General features: G+C 41.5%; 3 protein-coding genes across 3 annotated transcripts in view; 2 read left to right on the plus strand and 1 right to left on the minus strand.

Annotated features, from left to right (window-relative positions):
• Positions 1–1,179, plus strand: part of LOC101296787 (sorting nexin 1-like) — a 5,250-nt gene extending 4,071 nt beyond the window's left edge. Inside the window, exons 10-11 of the mRNA XM_004303484.1 lie at positions 611–671; positions 754–1,179. Coding sequence (XP_004303532.1) covers positions 611–671; positions 754–966 — 274 coding nt within the window. The 3' untranslated portion in view covers positions 967–1,179. The remainder of the gene's footprint in view (positions 1–610; positions 672–753) is intronic.
• Positions 1,180–5,270: 4,091 nt separating this feature from the next.
• LOC101297068 lies at positions 5,271–6,840 on the plus strand. Its single transcript, XM_004303485.1, has 3 exons — positions 5,271–5,925; positions 6,115–6,297; positions 6,450–6,840. The coding sequence occupies exons 1-3, from the start codon at positions 5,395–5,397 to the stop codon at positions 6,705–6,707; spliced, it is 972 nt and encodes a 323-aa protein (XP_004303533.1). The 5' UTR covers positions 5,271–5,394; the 3' UTR covers positions 6,708–6,840.
• Positions 6,841–7,746: 906 nt separating this feature from the next.
• Positions 7,747–8,061, minus strand: LOC101299511 (ABC transporter B family member 9-like; the record flags this gene model as incomplete). The annotated part of the gene is made up of 1 exon (XM_004305601.1): positions 7,747–8,061. A coding segment is annotated over one exon (315 nt), but the record flags the coding sequence as incomplete, so codon positions are not given.
• Between the last annotated feature and the right edge of the window lie 8,765 nt (positions 8,062–16,826).

A 16,826-nucleotide genomic window follows, 5' to 3' on the forward strand; every position in this document is an offset into this window, starting at 1 on the left:
ATTTAACTAATTTTATGCTAAGATATACAAATTCAAAAGCAACAAACAAGAGAGCATGAAATTGAGTGATTACCGATTCGAGAGAATCGGGTCTCTCTCTCTTTCTCTGCTTAACCGACCGACATGAATCCCATTCTCTATCTTTTTTCTGCATAATCCCCCCAGAAAGGGAAGGGTTTTGAAATAAATAAATAAGGCTAGGTAGGCAAACGACTGTTTCTTTTTCTCTCATTTTTTTTTCTATTTTTCTTTTTGGTTACAGAAAAAGGAAATAACTGAAAAGACACGCCACTTTTTCTACTTTTTTTTGTTTGTTACAGAAGGGGTACTAAGGTCATTTTCTACTTTTTTCACTTTTATCTTTCCTTGTATTTGTATGCAAACAACATACCAGTAGTCATCTGTAGTATGACACTAAATAAAACAAATTGGTTAAGTAAAGGAAAAGAAAGAGTTGCAATATCGTGTAGATGACAACCATTTGATTTAACTGAAGTAGGACTTCCTTTTTACATTGATAATTTGATATAGATAATTTAGTGCCCATTCTTTGATGTATTTGTTTTTCGGCCCTTTAATTGTTTAATTCCTTTTCTTAATTGGTATGCAGTGACAAACTCATGCTAACCAGATCAGACAAGGTGGCAGAAGCTGAGCATGAGTACAAGGAGGCAAGTCACTTGATACATGCAATCATAGTGTGTGCACATTATGGATCTTTCGTATTTGACTAGAATTGTTTTTGTGATGCAGTTGAAGGCTGATAGCGAGGAAGCGACCAGAAGATTTGAAACAATTGTGCGACTGATGAATGAAGAGATTGTCCGCTTTCAGGAACAAAAGACAATAGATATGGGAGTTGCTTTCCACGAATTTGCCAAAGGGCAGGCACGCTTGGCAAATAGTATTGCAGATGCTTGGAGAAGTCTCCTGCCTAAACTTGAATCTTGTTCACCTGCTCAGTGAATGAACTTAATGATCAGAGCAGTATACTTCACTTGGTTTATAGAGATGGCAGGGCAGCTCTTTGTTTGTAAAAACTGTCGACCTTCAGGAGTTTGTTCTGCTGTTCTGGTGTTGTATGAGTTGTGGTTGTTAATTGATACGTACTATATTTTTCTTCTTAACTTGTTACTTGTACAAATTCAGAGCTAACCGAAAAAAGCTTTAATTTCATGTCTACCTCCAACTCATGCATTGCAAATTGAATGATCGATGTTCAAATTTGAACGCTTTCAGATAATAAAACACTTATTTAAATTGCAGAGGTTCATCGCTTTTGGTAGAACCGTAAAAGCATCTATCAGGAGTATTTGGAGAAGTATTGTACACCATTTAGCCTCGTCGCATAAAAATCAGTATCGTTTTTGGTTCATGGTTAATGGATAAAACTCGCTTTTTTGTGTGGCATTCATTTTAGTTAATGACCAACTCACGCGCGACGCCGTGAGTTTTTTTTTTTTTTTAATTATTATTATTATTATTATTATTATTATTATTATTATTATTATTATTATTATTATTATTTTACGCTTTTAACATTAGTTAACTGTTTTGCTTATCAATGCATACAATGTTCGTTTTTCTGTATTTTGCTTCCTATAGTTCACCCTACATTATTAGTATCATTTGACATGTAATAATCTTTTTTATTAACATTCATTGATATTCAATGTTCGTCGAAAGGGAGACGTTCGCACTTGCATTTATTGATTTTTAGGGAATAAAAAGACATAGACCTCATATTGTGTAGACCTTATATTGTCTTCCGTCTCTTGCTATACATGTTTTTAGGGAAAGACCTAATCAAAGCGGGCGAAAAAAACCATGCTCAACGGGTACGATTAGTAGGTTATCTATTGTATGCCTTAGTTTTCTGTTTGACCTATATTCTTCACATAAAAGTGGACTAAATTTCTTCCCATATTTTCTCTGTGCCAAAGGAGGACATACTAAATTTCTTCAATATATTCAAATTTTTTTTTGTGAGCCAAATGATACTACACAGAGTCGATCATACAATCATTAAAACATACAATAAGAAAACATACTAAAGTTCTTTATATTATACCAACATATCAGTAAAAGGAGAATAAATAGAATGTCAATTGGAAACATAATTGAACATGATGAAAAGATCCTATTGAGTGATACTTCAATGCATGTCCCATTCAAGACTACAACAAATACATAAATGCCACATTGCTCTCATTTCCTGCAAAACTGTCTGGGCCTCGTCCATCTTCTCCTTCCCTGCAAACGCCTCAAACACCGCGATGTAAGTGCTGCAGGTATTGGGCTGCATTCCCTCCCCGTCTTTTCCATCACAAACTCCTTGGCTATCCCATGGAAATTAGGGTCCGGGTCTATCCCAATTGTAAGCATTAGGAGCACAATTGACTCCACCGTCATATGGTACACTGTGTACCGTACACATAAAGAGCCTCAATAGTCTTTTCAGCTTCAGCATACTCCTCAATGTCTTCGTGGTTGAGCTATTTCCAAGAACTACATGAAAGAAGAAAGAGAAAAGTTGAAACCGTCATCAAAATACTTGTTCATAAGACAAAAGGGGTGATATATGCTCATACATACTTGTAAGTTGTAGATCACCTCCTGCATTATAAACAACACTAAATTACAAAACAGGGAGAAGTGATTGTCGTCCAATAAAAAAAACAATTGAGATGCAGCCGAATGTGGAAGAAAAAGATAAAAGCAAAACAAACCTCAACTGGAAGAGACTTTCATGAGTTTCATCATCCAATGAACAACTGCACCAAATAAGAATTTTCATACCCGAATTTATTTTTCTTTGATTACTCTTTCTATGTTGCCTCTTTCCGGATTGTCTTCTATTCATAAACTGATAAGGATATATAGGGTGAACCACTGAACCGTTTCTCTGCCCCAAACTGGCAAACTCCCACGAACTCCAAATTCTTTTAATGGTGCGTGCAGCAGTTTCATTTTGTGGAAATTATCCACGTTTATCCAGAACAGTTAACAATTATCTCATCTTTATTTATTTTTTTTAATTTCTGTTTTCTTTCCGATTCATTTTATTTCTGTTTTCTTTTTACTATTTTGTCATTCTTTTATTTATATCTGATTTTGTATGATTAATTTGAGGGAAGGGCAATTTAAGGGTTATCTGAAAATTTAACCATTGACGGTTTCATAAGCCAAATTGGCTTAATTAATACTGATATGTTGAGGCTAGCTTAAATTTGATGTCATATTTTGTCTACGAGCAATTAAGGCTTGGTGAGCTAAACCTATTTCTATAACACTCTGAATTGGCAGATAAGTGTGTCTTTCACATGTCCACGTTTATAATTCAGTAATTACATCTAAACAAACTCAAGATTTAAAGAAATGATTAGTCTCAGAATGTAAAAAATGTTAAGATACTATATATGTTGATCTTATAACGGAAACATACAACAAATAGAGGAAGAGAAGACATAAAATTTATGCGTCTTGAACGTTCATGTGAGGCTTGGGTCTCTCAAAATATCCCAGTGTCATGTACATCAATCGGAAATGATAGTTAATAGAGAGTTTGTTATTTAGTTTTGTTAGTTGTTTTTCCAGTAAATTGAGAAAATAAAAAAAAAACTTACTAATTTCGTAGAAAAAGAAAGAGCATAGGAAAATAAAGAAAGAAAAAGGTCATTAAGAATGCGGACAGATTCCTCGCACTCCCCATTTCTAGAGAACGCTCACCGGATTCTCTCGGGAAAATTCCGATAGCTGACGTCACTCGACTGAGCAAGGTAGGTAAAGCCCCTTCGATTCATTTAAATTTCTGGAGACTGAAATTGAAATTTGCTGAATTGAGTTGAGAGGTCTCTCCCGTTATGGGTCGGATTTCTAATTCCAATATGAGTCCTGCAATTCTGAAGTCCCTTCTTTTGTTCATCTTCCTTTTGTAATCTTGTAAGCTTGAGCTTGAGAATACGCAGCTTGGTGAGTAACGGAATTACATTAGCGTGTATTATTCTAGAGCATGCTCAGAATCTCATGAAAATGATCATTATTTGTTTTCCATTTACCCCATCATATAAATTTTATGAGGAAGTTAGAGAGAACCAGTGTTATTTTCAATCCCGGGAGAAAACGGATATTAGGATGCATAGAAGTAGATGATTCTCTGACGAATTTTGTTACTAGTTGATGCAGAGAAAAAGATTTGAATTAATGGTATCTGTTGAATTGTCTGCTTTTAGGAACAGAAGACGATAGATATGGGAGTTTGCTTTCCCCATAAACTTACTGAAGGGCAGGTGCACTTGGCAAATAGTATTGCTGATGCTTGGTTAAGTCTCCTGCCTAAACTTCAAACTTGTTTTCCTGCTAAGTGAAAAAAAATATTAGCATATACTTCATAGAGATGGCAGGGCAGGTCTTGCTTTTTAGAGAACTGTTGACCTTCAGGAGATTGTTCTGCTATTCGTCGTATGAGTTGTGATTATTTATAGATCTTACTTCTTATTTCTTAACTTATTACCTGTACAAGTTCAGAGCTAATCGGAAATGCTTTATTTCATGTCTACCAAACGGCATCATACCTATGATATACATTCATATGAAGTTCAACATTCCTAATGAATTTTCTTGTCATTCCTTGAACCCTTTAGATTGTAGAGGTTTCAGTGTTTCATTGCTGTAGTAGAAACATTTATTTGGTGCTTACATGATACATTGGCCTCTTTTCTTCCAAAAACGTTAACTGCACACGGATTGCTTGCCCTGTATATTTGATGTACCGATCCGTTATGCAGACTTTCCTTTGTTTTTATTCATTACCATATATCCTGTGTTTTGATTTCTTACTATACATATATATATATTTATTTTTTTTGGGAATGGAAAATACCAATAGAGAACAGCGTATTTATATACACAGAAAGTCGGCCTCTTATCTGTCTCACCTGATTTCCTCTTCCATGGGTCCTCCTCAAGGACCCTCTGCTCGTTGTGCTATAATGGTAGACAAATTCAGTGCACTTCCTTTTGATCTTGCTCATCGGATTCTGTCCCCTCTACCTCTAGCTGATTTCGCTTGATTGAGCTGCCCAAAGGATTGAGAGCATTTCATTTATCAAATCCCATTGTGAAGTTCATTGGTTTTCCATCTGAGTCCATCTGCACCTACAACAGGCGATTGGATCTGTTGAATTGCTTAGATAGGTTCTTCATCCTTCATGGGAATAACCAGATTCAAAGCTTTTCACTGCATTGGCTTTGTAATTATTGTGTAGGGGAGGTTGAATTTGTCAGTAGGTTTGGTGATGAGAAATCTCGGATCATTGGATGGCTTCAAAATGCAGTGAGTTGTAATGTTGAATCTCTTACTATTTTCTTTAGAGCTTTGATTGTACTCTTCCTATGGACTTATGTCTCCCTTTCCCATGTTGTGTCTTCGACTGTGAGTCTTTGAGGTCTTTAATTGTCGACATGAGGTGTACTGTTCTTAAAGCTTCATCATTTGCTACATCTCACGTCTCTAATCTGGTATGCATGATGTTAACAAATATTACTTTTGAAGATGATAAGGGGTTTTGCAAATGGGTCTCAATCTCCTGCAGATTCCTTAAGGAATTGCTTATTGATCATGTTAATGGGTTGGAAAATATCACCATTGAAAGTTCGTCCTTGGAATCATTCAGTCGGAACTCTGGCAGCTCCTGCAGAGCATTGCAACTTACTTGTCCAAATCTAAAGCGTCTGAAGTGGGTTGGATATTATCTTCCTATTAACTTGTTCATGGGAGAATTCAACTGCTTAGAAGAAGTCGAAATTTCGTTTAGCAATCCTGAAGTTGATTATGCAAGAGCTGACTTCATTAGTGCCCGTGATAATCTGTTGCGCAGTATGTGCAGTGTTAAAGCTCTTGTTCTTGATCCAATTACTGTAGAGGTAAAGAAATGCACCTTTCAATATATATTTTTTTCGTGTCGAAAATCAAAACTGCAGAGTTACAGAGCAACTGTTTAAGAGTTAACTGTGATCCATGATGTTGTCCTAACTGTTCATCATTTGTACTTTAATTAAGTGAGTTCGTTTTCAGATCCTTGAAATTAAGGTTTTGACATCACAATTTTGTAGATTCTATTCAAGGGTGGTTCTCCACATGCACCATTCTTGAACCTTTGGAGCTTGCATGTTCGAATTCATGAAAGTATTTGTAATGCTACAGGCCCTGCTCTGGCCGCTCTTCTCAACGGAGCGTCAAATTTGAATACTTTGGATATATCATCCAAATCACCTAAAATTTCTAATGGAATTCAAGTAAGTGAAAGATTGACTTAACTATTACATGCTTCATTTTACCACCTGCATTTTATTTTCCTAGTTGGGGTCTCTTTATATTTTGATACTAGAATTCTTGATATTTTGGTAGGGCATTGGCTAATTTCCTTAATTTTCTCTTTATGTTACAGTCATTTGGATACGCTAAGGGATATTGGGCAAAACCAGGCCTCCTTGATTTTACATCTCAGCTGAAAGAGGTAACCCTGGAGCTCACCAATGGTTCTAATGGAATTGCATTAGCGTGGCATATTCTTGAGCATGCTCAGAATTTGAAAAAGATGATCATTATTTGTTTCCCCATTTTGCCGCATCATTATAATTTTTTGATGAAGTTGGAGGGAACCAAGATTATTTCCAACGCCACAATTACGATTCAGAGAAACTAATATTAGGCCATGAAGAGACTAGACGATGCTATTTCTTTTGAAAGGGTTGATGCTATTTTTTGTTTTTGTTTTGAAGACAGGGTTGATGCCATTTTGTTATGATTTGTTATTATGGAATTTGTTATAACTTTAGAAGAATTTTAATATTGAGTGACCTTGGAATAAATCTGCATTAGTTATCAAGGCAACCAGACAAGTTTCTAAACATACTTTTTAAACATGTTTTTACATATCCATATAGTGATATTATCACCAGGACTTAAAATAGCTTTACCTTTTCCTCTGGCTTCACCTCTTAGTTAATGCTCTTGATATATACTTCTCTGTGAGTGTTTTAGAAGAGTCATTTTCTGCCCTTTGTTCGACCTCTTTAGCTTTTTAAGTCCCATGGCTTGACAATGGGTATGTATAACTATGCTTCTGTTTGAAAAGTTTGTGCTCCAAGCTTTGCCCGTCTAAGTCATATATAAGGCTACTGTAAATTGGTTTTTGGATTATGGTGTTGATTCTCTTGTCTGCTTTCTTAAGAGCTGTTGTGTTTGTTGATGTGCGTAAGCCATTGGTCATTTCTTTTCCCTACTCTTATTTATCTCTACTTGCAACATGATTTTTTTTTCCTTTTTCTGGATCTGGGTTTTTTATGCTGCTTCCAAAACTACTTTGATAGATATGTTTAAGATACAAATGTCGCTGAACTACATGAAGAATTACTAGAACAACTAGAACACACTCCTTGAGTACATAAGAATCGGTCAATTAGGACAGTACCTCGTAAGAGCTTACAAATGGTACCGGAAGTATTACTGCTAATCAATAGTAAGAAACAAGGTGAAGGGCTTACAAAGCACTTGAATTTAAGGCTTTTATTATTGAAAAAGTATGTCAAGGAGTTACACGTACTGCTTGCTTTCCCTCTGGGCAGCAAATGTACATTATCATCCTTCTTGGATAGCTATCAGAGACAAACTCCCTAATCAAAAATCCACTACGTGTGTGTCTATTCGAAAATGCGCTTGACACTTAAACTGAGTTGCGGTACTTATGTTGAGCTTGAACGGAGTGCCACCAAAGAAGCATAAGAACCATCGGTGATCTTCATTAGAACTTCATGGCTACCTTTCTCAGCAATCACGCCGTTCTTGACCACAGCTATCATGTCTGCTCCTTTGATCGTGGTAAGGCGGTGCGCAACGACAACAGTTGTTCTATTCACCATCACTCTATCCAAAGCATCTTGTACTATGCGGTCTGACTCTGCATCCAGTGCACTTGTAGCTTCGTCGAGCAAAAGAATTCTTGGGTCCTTTAGAATAGCCCTTGCAATGGCTATTCTTTGCTTCTGTCCTCCAGATAGTTATTGATACTTGACAAGCTGGTGGCTGGGCCATATTTATGGCCTAGAGTGGGTTCTCTTTACTTGAAAACCGATGTGGGACAGCTGTCTTTGCTGTTATTCAAACACCCAGCTCCCTTATGCCTTCTGAAACCGTTCCCGGTCCAATGCTGCCACCGAGGTCGGGCCTGGCCCATCCTGCACATGGATGGGAACCCTAGGGCGGCCTCGGTTGTCTTGACCATGGTGGGATGCTTGTTGGTTTATGGGCTTGGGAGGTTGTTTTATGCACAACCGACTACAAGTCCCCCCAAGTTCAAGACACATCTTGAGTGGGGACTTGCTAAAATAAGCCCGTAGACCAATATATTTCAAATGAGCTCTCGCCCATAGTCCCCCCAAGTTCGTACTCATGATGTGGGTTGACGAGTGTTACATTTTCCATGGACAAAGGTAGTGAGCCCTTTCCATATCCGGTGTTCCTACTCGAGTGACGGGGTGTTAACGCCGTCCGTGGTTTATCAAGCCACTTGCTCCGTTTTTAAAGGGATGATATAAAATGCCCAGCCTCGGCCTCTCGGGGAGACTTACCTGGGTCTTATATTTCTTACGCAGTTGAGCGCGATGGAATGCCTATCTCGGTGGACTTATATATCTCCCGAGATATGTCTTTCACGAATGATCTCGGTGATACTCACCCGGGATATGATTTTCACTGGGTGGAATGCCCATTTCTCGGTCGAATGCCAATATCTCGGTGGAATGCCTCTCAGTAGAATACCTATCTCTCTCTAGCTTATGTTGCTTGGTGGAATGCCTCTCGGTGGAATGACTATCTCTTAGTGGAACTCACCCTAGATGGGTCTTTCACTTGGTATTACGATCTCGGTGATACTCATCTGAGATGGGTCTTTTACTTTGTGATCTCGGTGATATTCATCCGAGATGGGTCTTTTACTTGGGAGTTTGTGCGTTGCTGTGGCAGGTGCATTAATTGACAAACAATTAATGCACGTCGCTTCATTCTTTCTTTCTTCAAGAAGGTACGACGGTTTATCCACGTGGCATGATCCTGCGGTTTGATCGGACGGCTAGGGGTGCCTCGTTTTTGTTAAGTGGATTTTTAATGCGTCGTTTCGTGGATCGAGGCGACTTCCCACTGTGTATATTCTTCCCCCCTTTTTCGTCTTCACTCTTTCACTTACTTTATTCTCTGGTCGCTCTCTGGTTTTCTCTGCTCTCTTTCGGTTCTCTGTGGCTTCTCTCTTTTCTGCTTTCTCTGTGGTATCTTTCATCCTCGCGCAGTACCGTCGTTGATCCCTGCGATTGTGAGGTGCTACCGGTCCTCTGAGTTTCCGATGTTGCTACTACGTCGAAAATCTGGTAAGTTTCTGTGCTGCTTTATACTTCGTTCTGCTGCATACCTTTGGTTTTGCTTTGCTTTTGCTTTGCCTCTGTTTTGTGTTACTTTTGTGATGGTTTTGGGTAAAACCGGGGATTGTGGTATTCTAGGGATTTATGGGTTTTGGGAGTGTTAAGCTATGCACTTTGCGCTTGCTCCCGGCAACGCATACTAATAGATCTTAGGGTTTGTTATACTAGGGTAAATGGATTCCCGAAGTACAACTGACTTAAGTGGGGCTAGCACATCCTCTCGGCCGATAGTGGATGACGACGAGAGGATGGAGGAGTACATAAGTCGACCATCCCGCCCGGGTGAATCGTCTACGTCGAGACCCGAAGACGTAACTTATGCCGTACCCGCCCGGGATGTCGATTGGTCTGTCGGGGTTTTTCATGGCGTCCCGATGACCAACATCGTAGGCACTGCTTCCTCTAGGCGGTATATCTTGGAGGATGGGACCATGTGCGACAAGCTTGAGTGCAGCATGACCTCGGCCGAGAACAATTTCGAGAAGACTGGGGCATCTCGCCCACGGTTACCCTCTATGGGCTTTACGAAGGCGAGTTGCCGTGCTGTCCGAGAGATGGCTTCGTTGTTGTGCACGATAACATGTTTAGGAACGGTTTCTCCCTCCCGCTTCCTCAGTGCCTGCAGTACCTGCTGAGCATACTTCAGTTAGCTCCCGGGCAGATCCCCCCAAACCAGTGGCGCCAGCTGCTGTCCTTGTGTTGCCTGTACTACTTGTCAAACATGGGGTGGCCAACTATCAACGAGTTTCGGGCTCTCTACTGCCTATTGTACTCGAAGAAGCAAAACTGCCTCCCGTTATGGATCTTCCAACGTCCATAAATAACAAATGGTGTTCAAAGGTCGTGCTTGCCGGTTGGTGATGGCAAAGAAACTGCTCGAAGTACATTGTGCCCAACCGGTTTAGGTATATCTGGGATCAATCCTTCTCGTTGTCTGAGATCGAGAAGCAACGTATCGCTCGGATATTTACGGCCTGGCCATCAGACGAGGATCGTAGCTCGTACAACTTGACCCGATGGAGTGTGCTAGTTCATTGTGAACTCGACTGTATGCTTGGTGGGGTCCCCGGTTAAATGTCTCTCAATTGCTGTTTTTTTTTATTTGTGCTTTTTCTCTTTTTTGTTGACTGTTGTGCTTGTATGCAACAAATGTTCCCAAGCGCAAGCCCCGTGACTCACACCCGCGCGACATGGACTCTGATATGGACTTGCTGAGCGACCTCTTGGAGGTCGGGAAGGTGGCCTTTTGTACCGAGGTGAATATTGCTGACTCTACTGCCCGTGTCTCGAAGGACGCTGTGGTCCTAGAGATTCCCGACGAAGGGTACAAGAATCCGCCTTCTGACAAAGAGGGGCTCGTGAGTACCGGTGACGTGGTCAACGTCCACTTGGGCGAGAAGAAGAAGAGGACGTCATCCAAGAAGTCAAAGTCTCAGCGGGATGAAGGCGTGACTTTGACCGGGATGAGTGTGATTGGCGCCTTGCCCCCCCCCCCCCCCCCCCCCGCCCCGCCGGAAGAAACAAATTAAAAGTCGACGGGTTCCTCAGCTAGCAACCCTGTGACCTTGAGCGCTCTCGCTCCTGCTTTTCCCCATATCCAAAAGACCCCCATCCGGCAGATACTAGACGAGTACGGGTGCGCCGACAAAAGGTTCGTCCGTAGTATGGTGGGCGACATGAAGGGAATCGAGCTGGACCAGATCAAGGTCGGGTCTAATACCCCTCAACAGAACCGGCAATACGCCCGGGAGGCCATGATGAAGGTAAGCTTCTTCTTTCTGATGCCAATTTACTGTCCGGGATGCTGTTTTTAATTTATTTCTCTTTGCAGGCCCTATTTGCTGTCTATGTCATCGATGCCAGCATGAGATGAAGGAGCGCTTGGCTAGCCTTAACGACCAGATTAGCTACCTCTGGGCTGAGCAGAAGAAGATGGAGAAAAACTTGGAGGCCAAGAAGAAGGAGAAGCTCTCTTTGGCTAACAAGTTTGCCAAACTCAGCCTTCATACTAAGGATCTGGAGGGAAAAGTCGAGCGGGTGGCAGCTTTGGAGTGCGACATAGACGCGCTTCAGCGGGAGAACGCTAAGCTGCAGACTAAGCTGATGGAAAGGGACAACCAGATCGTCGACTTGCAAGGCCAGATTCCCGCCCAAGGTAAGCTTGATGTCACCAAGTTCAAGGAGTTAGACGAGCTGTAAGTTATGCTCAAGGCAACCCGAGAGGGTGGCATCATCGAGAAGTTTGATGAATGGAGCCGCCTTGGGTATCTGGACAAGGCGAAGATGACCGCCGACCTAATCGCTACCTAGGAGGCCAAAGAGAGAGAGGCGAAGTCCAAGGCTGCTGCAGAGAAAGAGCCTGTGATTGCCGGGGGTTGACAGGGGAGCCGACCGAGAAGGATGCTGAGGAGAATGCAGAATTGTCCGACGAGGAAGAGGACGTCCATGAGGCATAAGTTGTAATTTGCCTCTTTTTTTTTTTGGCTTTTTGTAAGACAATGGCCTCGTGCCTTATCCTGGTGGTAATACACCCCGGGTGTTTTTGTACATTACCCATTAGTGGTATACTCTCGGCATTCCGGGTTTTGATATATTATGCCTTTATCCAACTTTGTGGCTCGCACCTCGTGTTATATATAATATGTATTACTCCTATCCCGCTCGGTGTTACTGAGGATTTTTAATAACTTATGCGTCCTGGTGGATTACCTATTCCGTTCGATACTACTCGGGATTTTATTAACTTATGCCTCTTGGTGGATTATTCAATGGTGTTTGGATTTAACTTTGCCATTCCATTAAGTCTCAAGATCAATGGAGGCATCTTCCGGGACATGTTGTTCTCCCGGGGGCAGCAATATTATAAAAAATGGGTCTCGTCCCCTTTTAAATTGGTTCTGATTGCCCATAATACTTCCGGCAGCTTCTGTGCCCATAGACCCTTGGCGTCATCTAACTTCTTCTTCAAAAGCTTTCTAATGATTTTGTTAACTGCTTCCATATGACCATTGGTCTGTGGGTGCCACTAATGCGAAGACCATCTTGGTGCCCATGTCCTTCGTGAACTCAATCAGATGGTTGTTGTTGAATTGTGTTCCATTGTCCGTGACGATTGTCTCCGGGACCCCGAATCTGCAATATACATTTTTCATCAGGAAATTCTTCACGCACTCGATGGTTATCTTCCCCAAGGGCTCCGCCTCCACCCACTTCGTGTAATAGTCAACGACCACTATTACGTACTTGAACTGCCCGAGTGTCGTTGGCAGTATCCCGATGAGATCAAGACCCCATTGTGCAAAAGGCTAGGGCGACAATAATATTGACAGAGCAATAGGAGGGGAATGTGTCCCGTTAGCATGCAAATGGCATTTACGGTATCTCGCCGACATCTTATCCGTCATGGCGCCCATGTTGAGCCAGAAGAACCCTATGCGGAGTGTCTTATGCGCTAACGACCGAGATCCAGAGTGATTCCCCCACACCCCCTCATGGATTTCTCCCATGATCACCTCTCCTTCCTCTTCTGTTACGCACTTGAGGTTTGAGAAACTATAACCTTTGCGGTATAACTTCCCGTTCATGAGTGTGTACCTGACACATCTCGATTTTTCAATTTTCATGTTTGCCGTCTGTCCTCCGGGCGCACCCCCTCTTTCATGAACTCGATTATGGGGTCCATCCACGTAGGCTCTTCTGTTACGCACTTGAGATTTGGGAAACTATAACCTTTGCGGTATAGCTTCCCGTTCATGAGTGTGTACCTAGCACATCGCGATTGCAATTTTCATGCTTGTCGTCTGTCCTCGGGCGCACCCCCTCCTTCATGAACTCGATTATGGGGTCCATCCACGTAGGCTCTCCGGGTCCCGCCTCGACCATGAATATCTCCGAAATGGTTTTACTTATGCTCGGTTTTTCTAGCACCTCAATCATTGCCTTGTTTCTTCCTTTCCCAGGCCCTCCGGTGGCTAGCCAGGCAAGGTCATCTGCATTATTATTTTCATTCCGCGGGATGTGAGAGAGAGAGGCCGACTTGACGCGCTGCGTGAAGGCTTTCAACAGTGCTTGGTAAGAGTTCAACTAAGGCTCCTTAGCTTCGAAGCTCCCGTTGACTTGATTTACGACCAACTGTGAATCAATAAACACTTCCACTCTCCACGCCGATGTCCCGGGCGAGCTGCAATCCACCAATCAAGGCTTCGTACTCTACCGCATTGTTTGAGGTCTTGAATTGAAATTCTAGGGCGTACTCATGCTTGAATCCATCGGGGGTCACCAATATTATTCTCGCCCCGCTTTTATTTCTAGTCACCGAGCCGTCAACAAAAAGTTTCCAGGGTGGTGCCGGTATCTCCTCAACGTGCACCACCTTGTCCGCCCCGAAACCACATCCCTCCTGGCCGACCTCGGATGACTCTCCCACATCTTGCGTGGGGGTGCTCAGATGACTCTCCCACAACTTTCATGGGCGTGAGCTCAGATATAAAGTCGGTCGCTGCTTGGCCCTTGATAGCCACTCTTGACCGATAATGGATATTAAATTCCTCCAGCTCAATTGCCCATTTTACCAGCCTCCCGTTGATCTCTGGCTTTTGAATGATCTGTCTCAGGGGGTGGTTGGTATAAAGGGTTATTGAGTGTGCTTAGAAGTAGTGTCTTAGCCTTCTAGCGGTCACGATTAGCGCTAAAGCTAATTTCTCAACATCCGGGTACCTGTTTTCTGCTGGCGTGAACCCCTTCCCGGCGTAAAACACCACATGCTCGACATCAGACTCTTTTCTTATTAGTACCGAGCTAATTGTTGTTTGCGATGCTGCAATATACAGATAAAGCATCTTGCCCGGGATTGATTTTGATAAAACTAGCGCGGACGTGAGGTATGCTTTTATCTGCCTGAAACCCTCTTCCTGCTCGGGTCCCCACATTATCTCCTTACACCGTTGGTCTCTCAACAGCTGAAAGAAGGGGGCACACTTATCTGTGAGTCGTGACACGAACCTTGCCAGGGCGACGATCTTCCCGGCCAACGACTGTACTTCGTTCCTTTCCTTGGGCCTTTCCATACCTAAGATGACTTGGATCTTTTCCGGGTTGGCTTCTATGCCCCTCTTGCTGATTATATGGCCTAGGAATATCCCTTTGATCAACCCGAATATACATTTTTGAGGGTTCAACCTCATCCCGTACCTTAGTATGACCTCGAAGACTTTCTCCAGATTCCCCACATGCTCCTCGGCCGTTAGACTTTTGACCAGCATGTCATCGACATATACCTCCATAATTTTCCTGAGGTACTTGACGAACATGACATTCATCAGCCGCTGGTAGGTGGCCCCTGCATTCTTCAGTCCGAAAGCCATTACCTTATAGCAATATAGGCCCCTGTCGGTCGTGAAAGCCGTGTGCTCCTCATCCCTCGGGTCCATATGGATCTGGTTATAGCCCGCGTATTGGTAGAATTCTTGCAAGTATACAGGGTGGATGTAGTATAGTGAAATAGAAGAGAAGGGGTTGTCGTTCCCACGAGGATATTAGTTCAATTCAAATTATGAAATACCTAAACTAACTATACTAAAACACACAAATCACGATAACAATTTAAAGAAACAATAAAATAAGTAAACAAATAATGATAAATGAATCTAGGGCGTCAGAATCAACCACTAACAATCCTATTTATGCTTTGATGCAACTAACAGACTCTTTTGTTTCTCTAGATGACAATTCCCGTATCTAAGTCCTTCTCAGGTACTCTAGACCATAATTTTCCTTAAGTGTATGATGCTCTCCCTCTCGGGTAAAGGTCGTATATCCTAGCTATGCAATCTATCCTTCTCAAGTATAAATTTAACATGCAGAACTCATTACGTACTAGAAAATAAGAGAATCAAGCAAACCATTATTCTTTCTCAAGCAACAATGTAATTCACCACACTTAACCATAAAAAGCTATATAAATTATATTGCATCTCTGCTTCAAATTTATCTTCCAATTACTAAGTGCAAAGCCCTAAGGTGATCAATCAAAGAACTTAAACATCAAGCATAAAATTCAACCGGTGATTAAGCATTCATCATTAAGAAACTATAAATCTGTTAATTAATCATCAAAGACATAAACATTCATGTTAGGGAATCATCCTAACCCTAGAAAAGGTTTAACTAAACATGACTAAATAAAACATAACAAAAACATAAAAAGAACGAAAAGGTGAAGGATGGATGAATGGATGGATGGTCTCTGCTCCTTTAGGCGTCTACAACGTGCTTCCGAGACCCCCCTTTCATGTGAAATTCGTGCTCCTTTATATAGAGAAGTTTCTTGCTCATCTTTGGCTTCATATTTCCTTGTAAAACTTGGATTTAGACTCCTTTCTTGATATGGAATGGGAAAACCTTGCGATATCTCTTATAGAACTAGGAATACATGTACTCCTTGAATCCTCATCTGCATTATTGTCCTTGAAGCTTTAGGGTTGACGGTCTTATACCACGGAACTTGAGTTCTCCACAAATGCTTGTAATTTCCCGAGTAGATTTTCTGATCTGATCTATCTTCATTCAAATGATCATAACTCAGTCCATAAGTATTGAAATCGAGATCCGTAAACTTCTACAGAAAGTAGACTTTTGTAGCTTTCCAATGATATAAGGCTCATAGTTTGATTCGATATAAGTAATTCCCAATAAGTCGGCAAAGTTGGATGTTATGCTCAGGCAGATTCTGACACTTGAGATTGTAGTCGCCTTTTAATCCTTAGTTGCTCATTTTAGCTCCTTTTCTTCTCCTTACGACACAAACCTACAAGAACACTAAAATAACTTAAATCTATCACAAATAAGGAAACTAAATACAAAAACAAAGATTAGGAGACATATAAATATAGGATAATATGAGCACATCACGTATGCGTCCATGAAGCTCAATAATTCGAATCCGGACCTGGAGTCCACCAGTTGGTCTATGCGTGGGAGCGGGAAGCTATCCTATAGGCATGCCTTGTTGAGATTTGAATAATCCACGCACATCCTTTATTGTCCCATTGACTTCTTTAGAACCATGACCACATTGGTTAGCCATTGGGGGTATCTAACTGTTAGCCAAAATGCCACCCTCAAGTATAAGGGGTACAAGCTAGGGTGTTAACCTTAAGAGAGCTCGAATGTGCAAATGTACAATCACAAACCTAAACACACAAGGAAATCTAGGCTCATGGTGAGTATATGCATTGTGGAAGTAGTGATTTTATTTTTGGGTTTTTGAAATTGTGAACTAAACTAAACTAAATGCTCAAATGTAAACAAAATTACTCTAAACTAAACTAGTGGTCTAATGAATGGTGTTAGGA

Source organism: Fragaria vesca, linkage group LG6 (genome assembly GCF_000184155.1).
Source record: "Fragaria vesca subsp. vesca linkage group LG6, FraVesHawaii_1.0, whole genome shotgun sequence".
Taxonomy (NCBI): domain Eukaryota; kingdom Viridiplantae; phylum Streptophyta; class Magnoliopsida; order Rosales; family Rosaceae; genus Fragaria; species Fragaria vesca.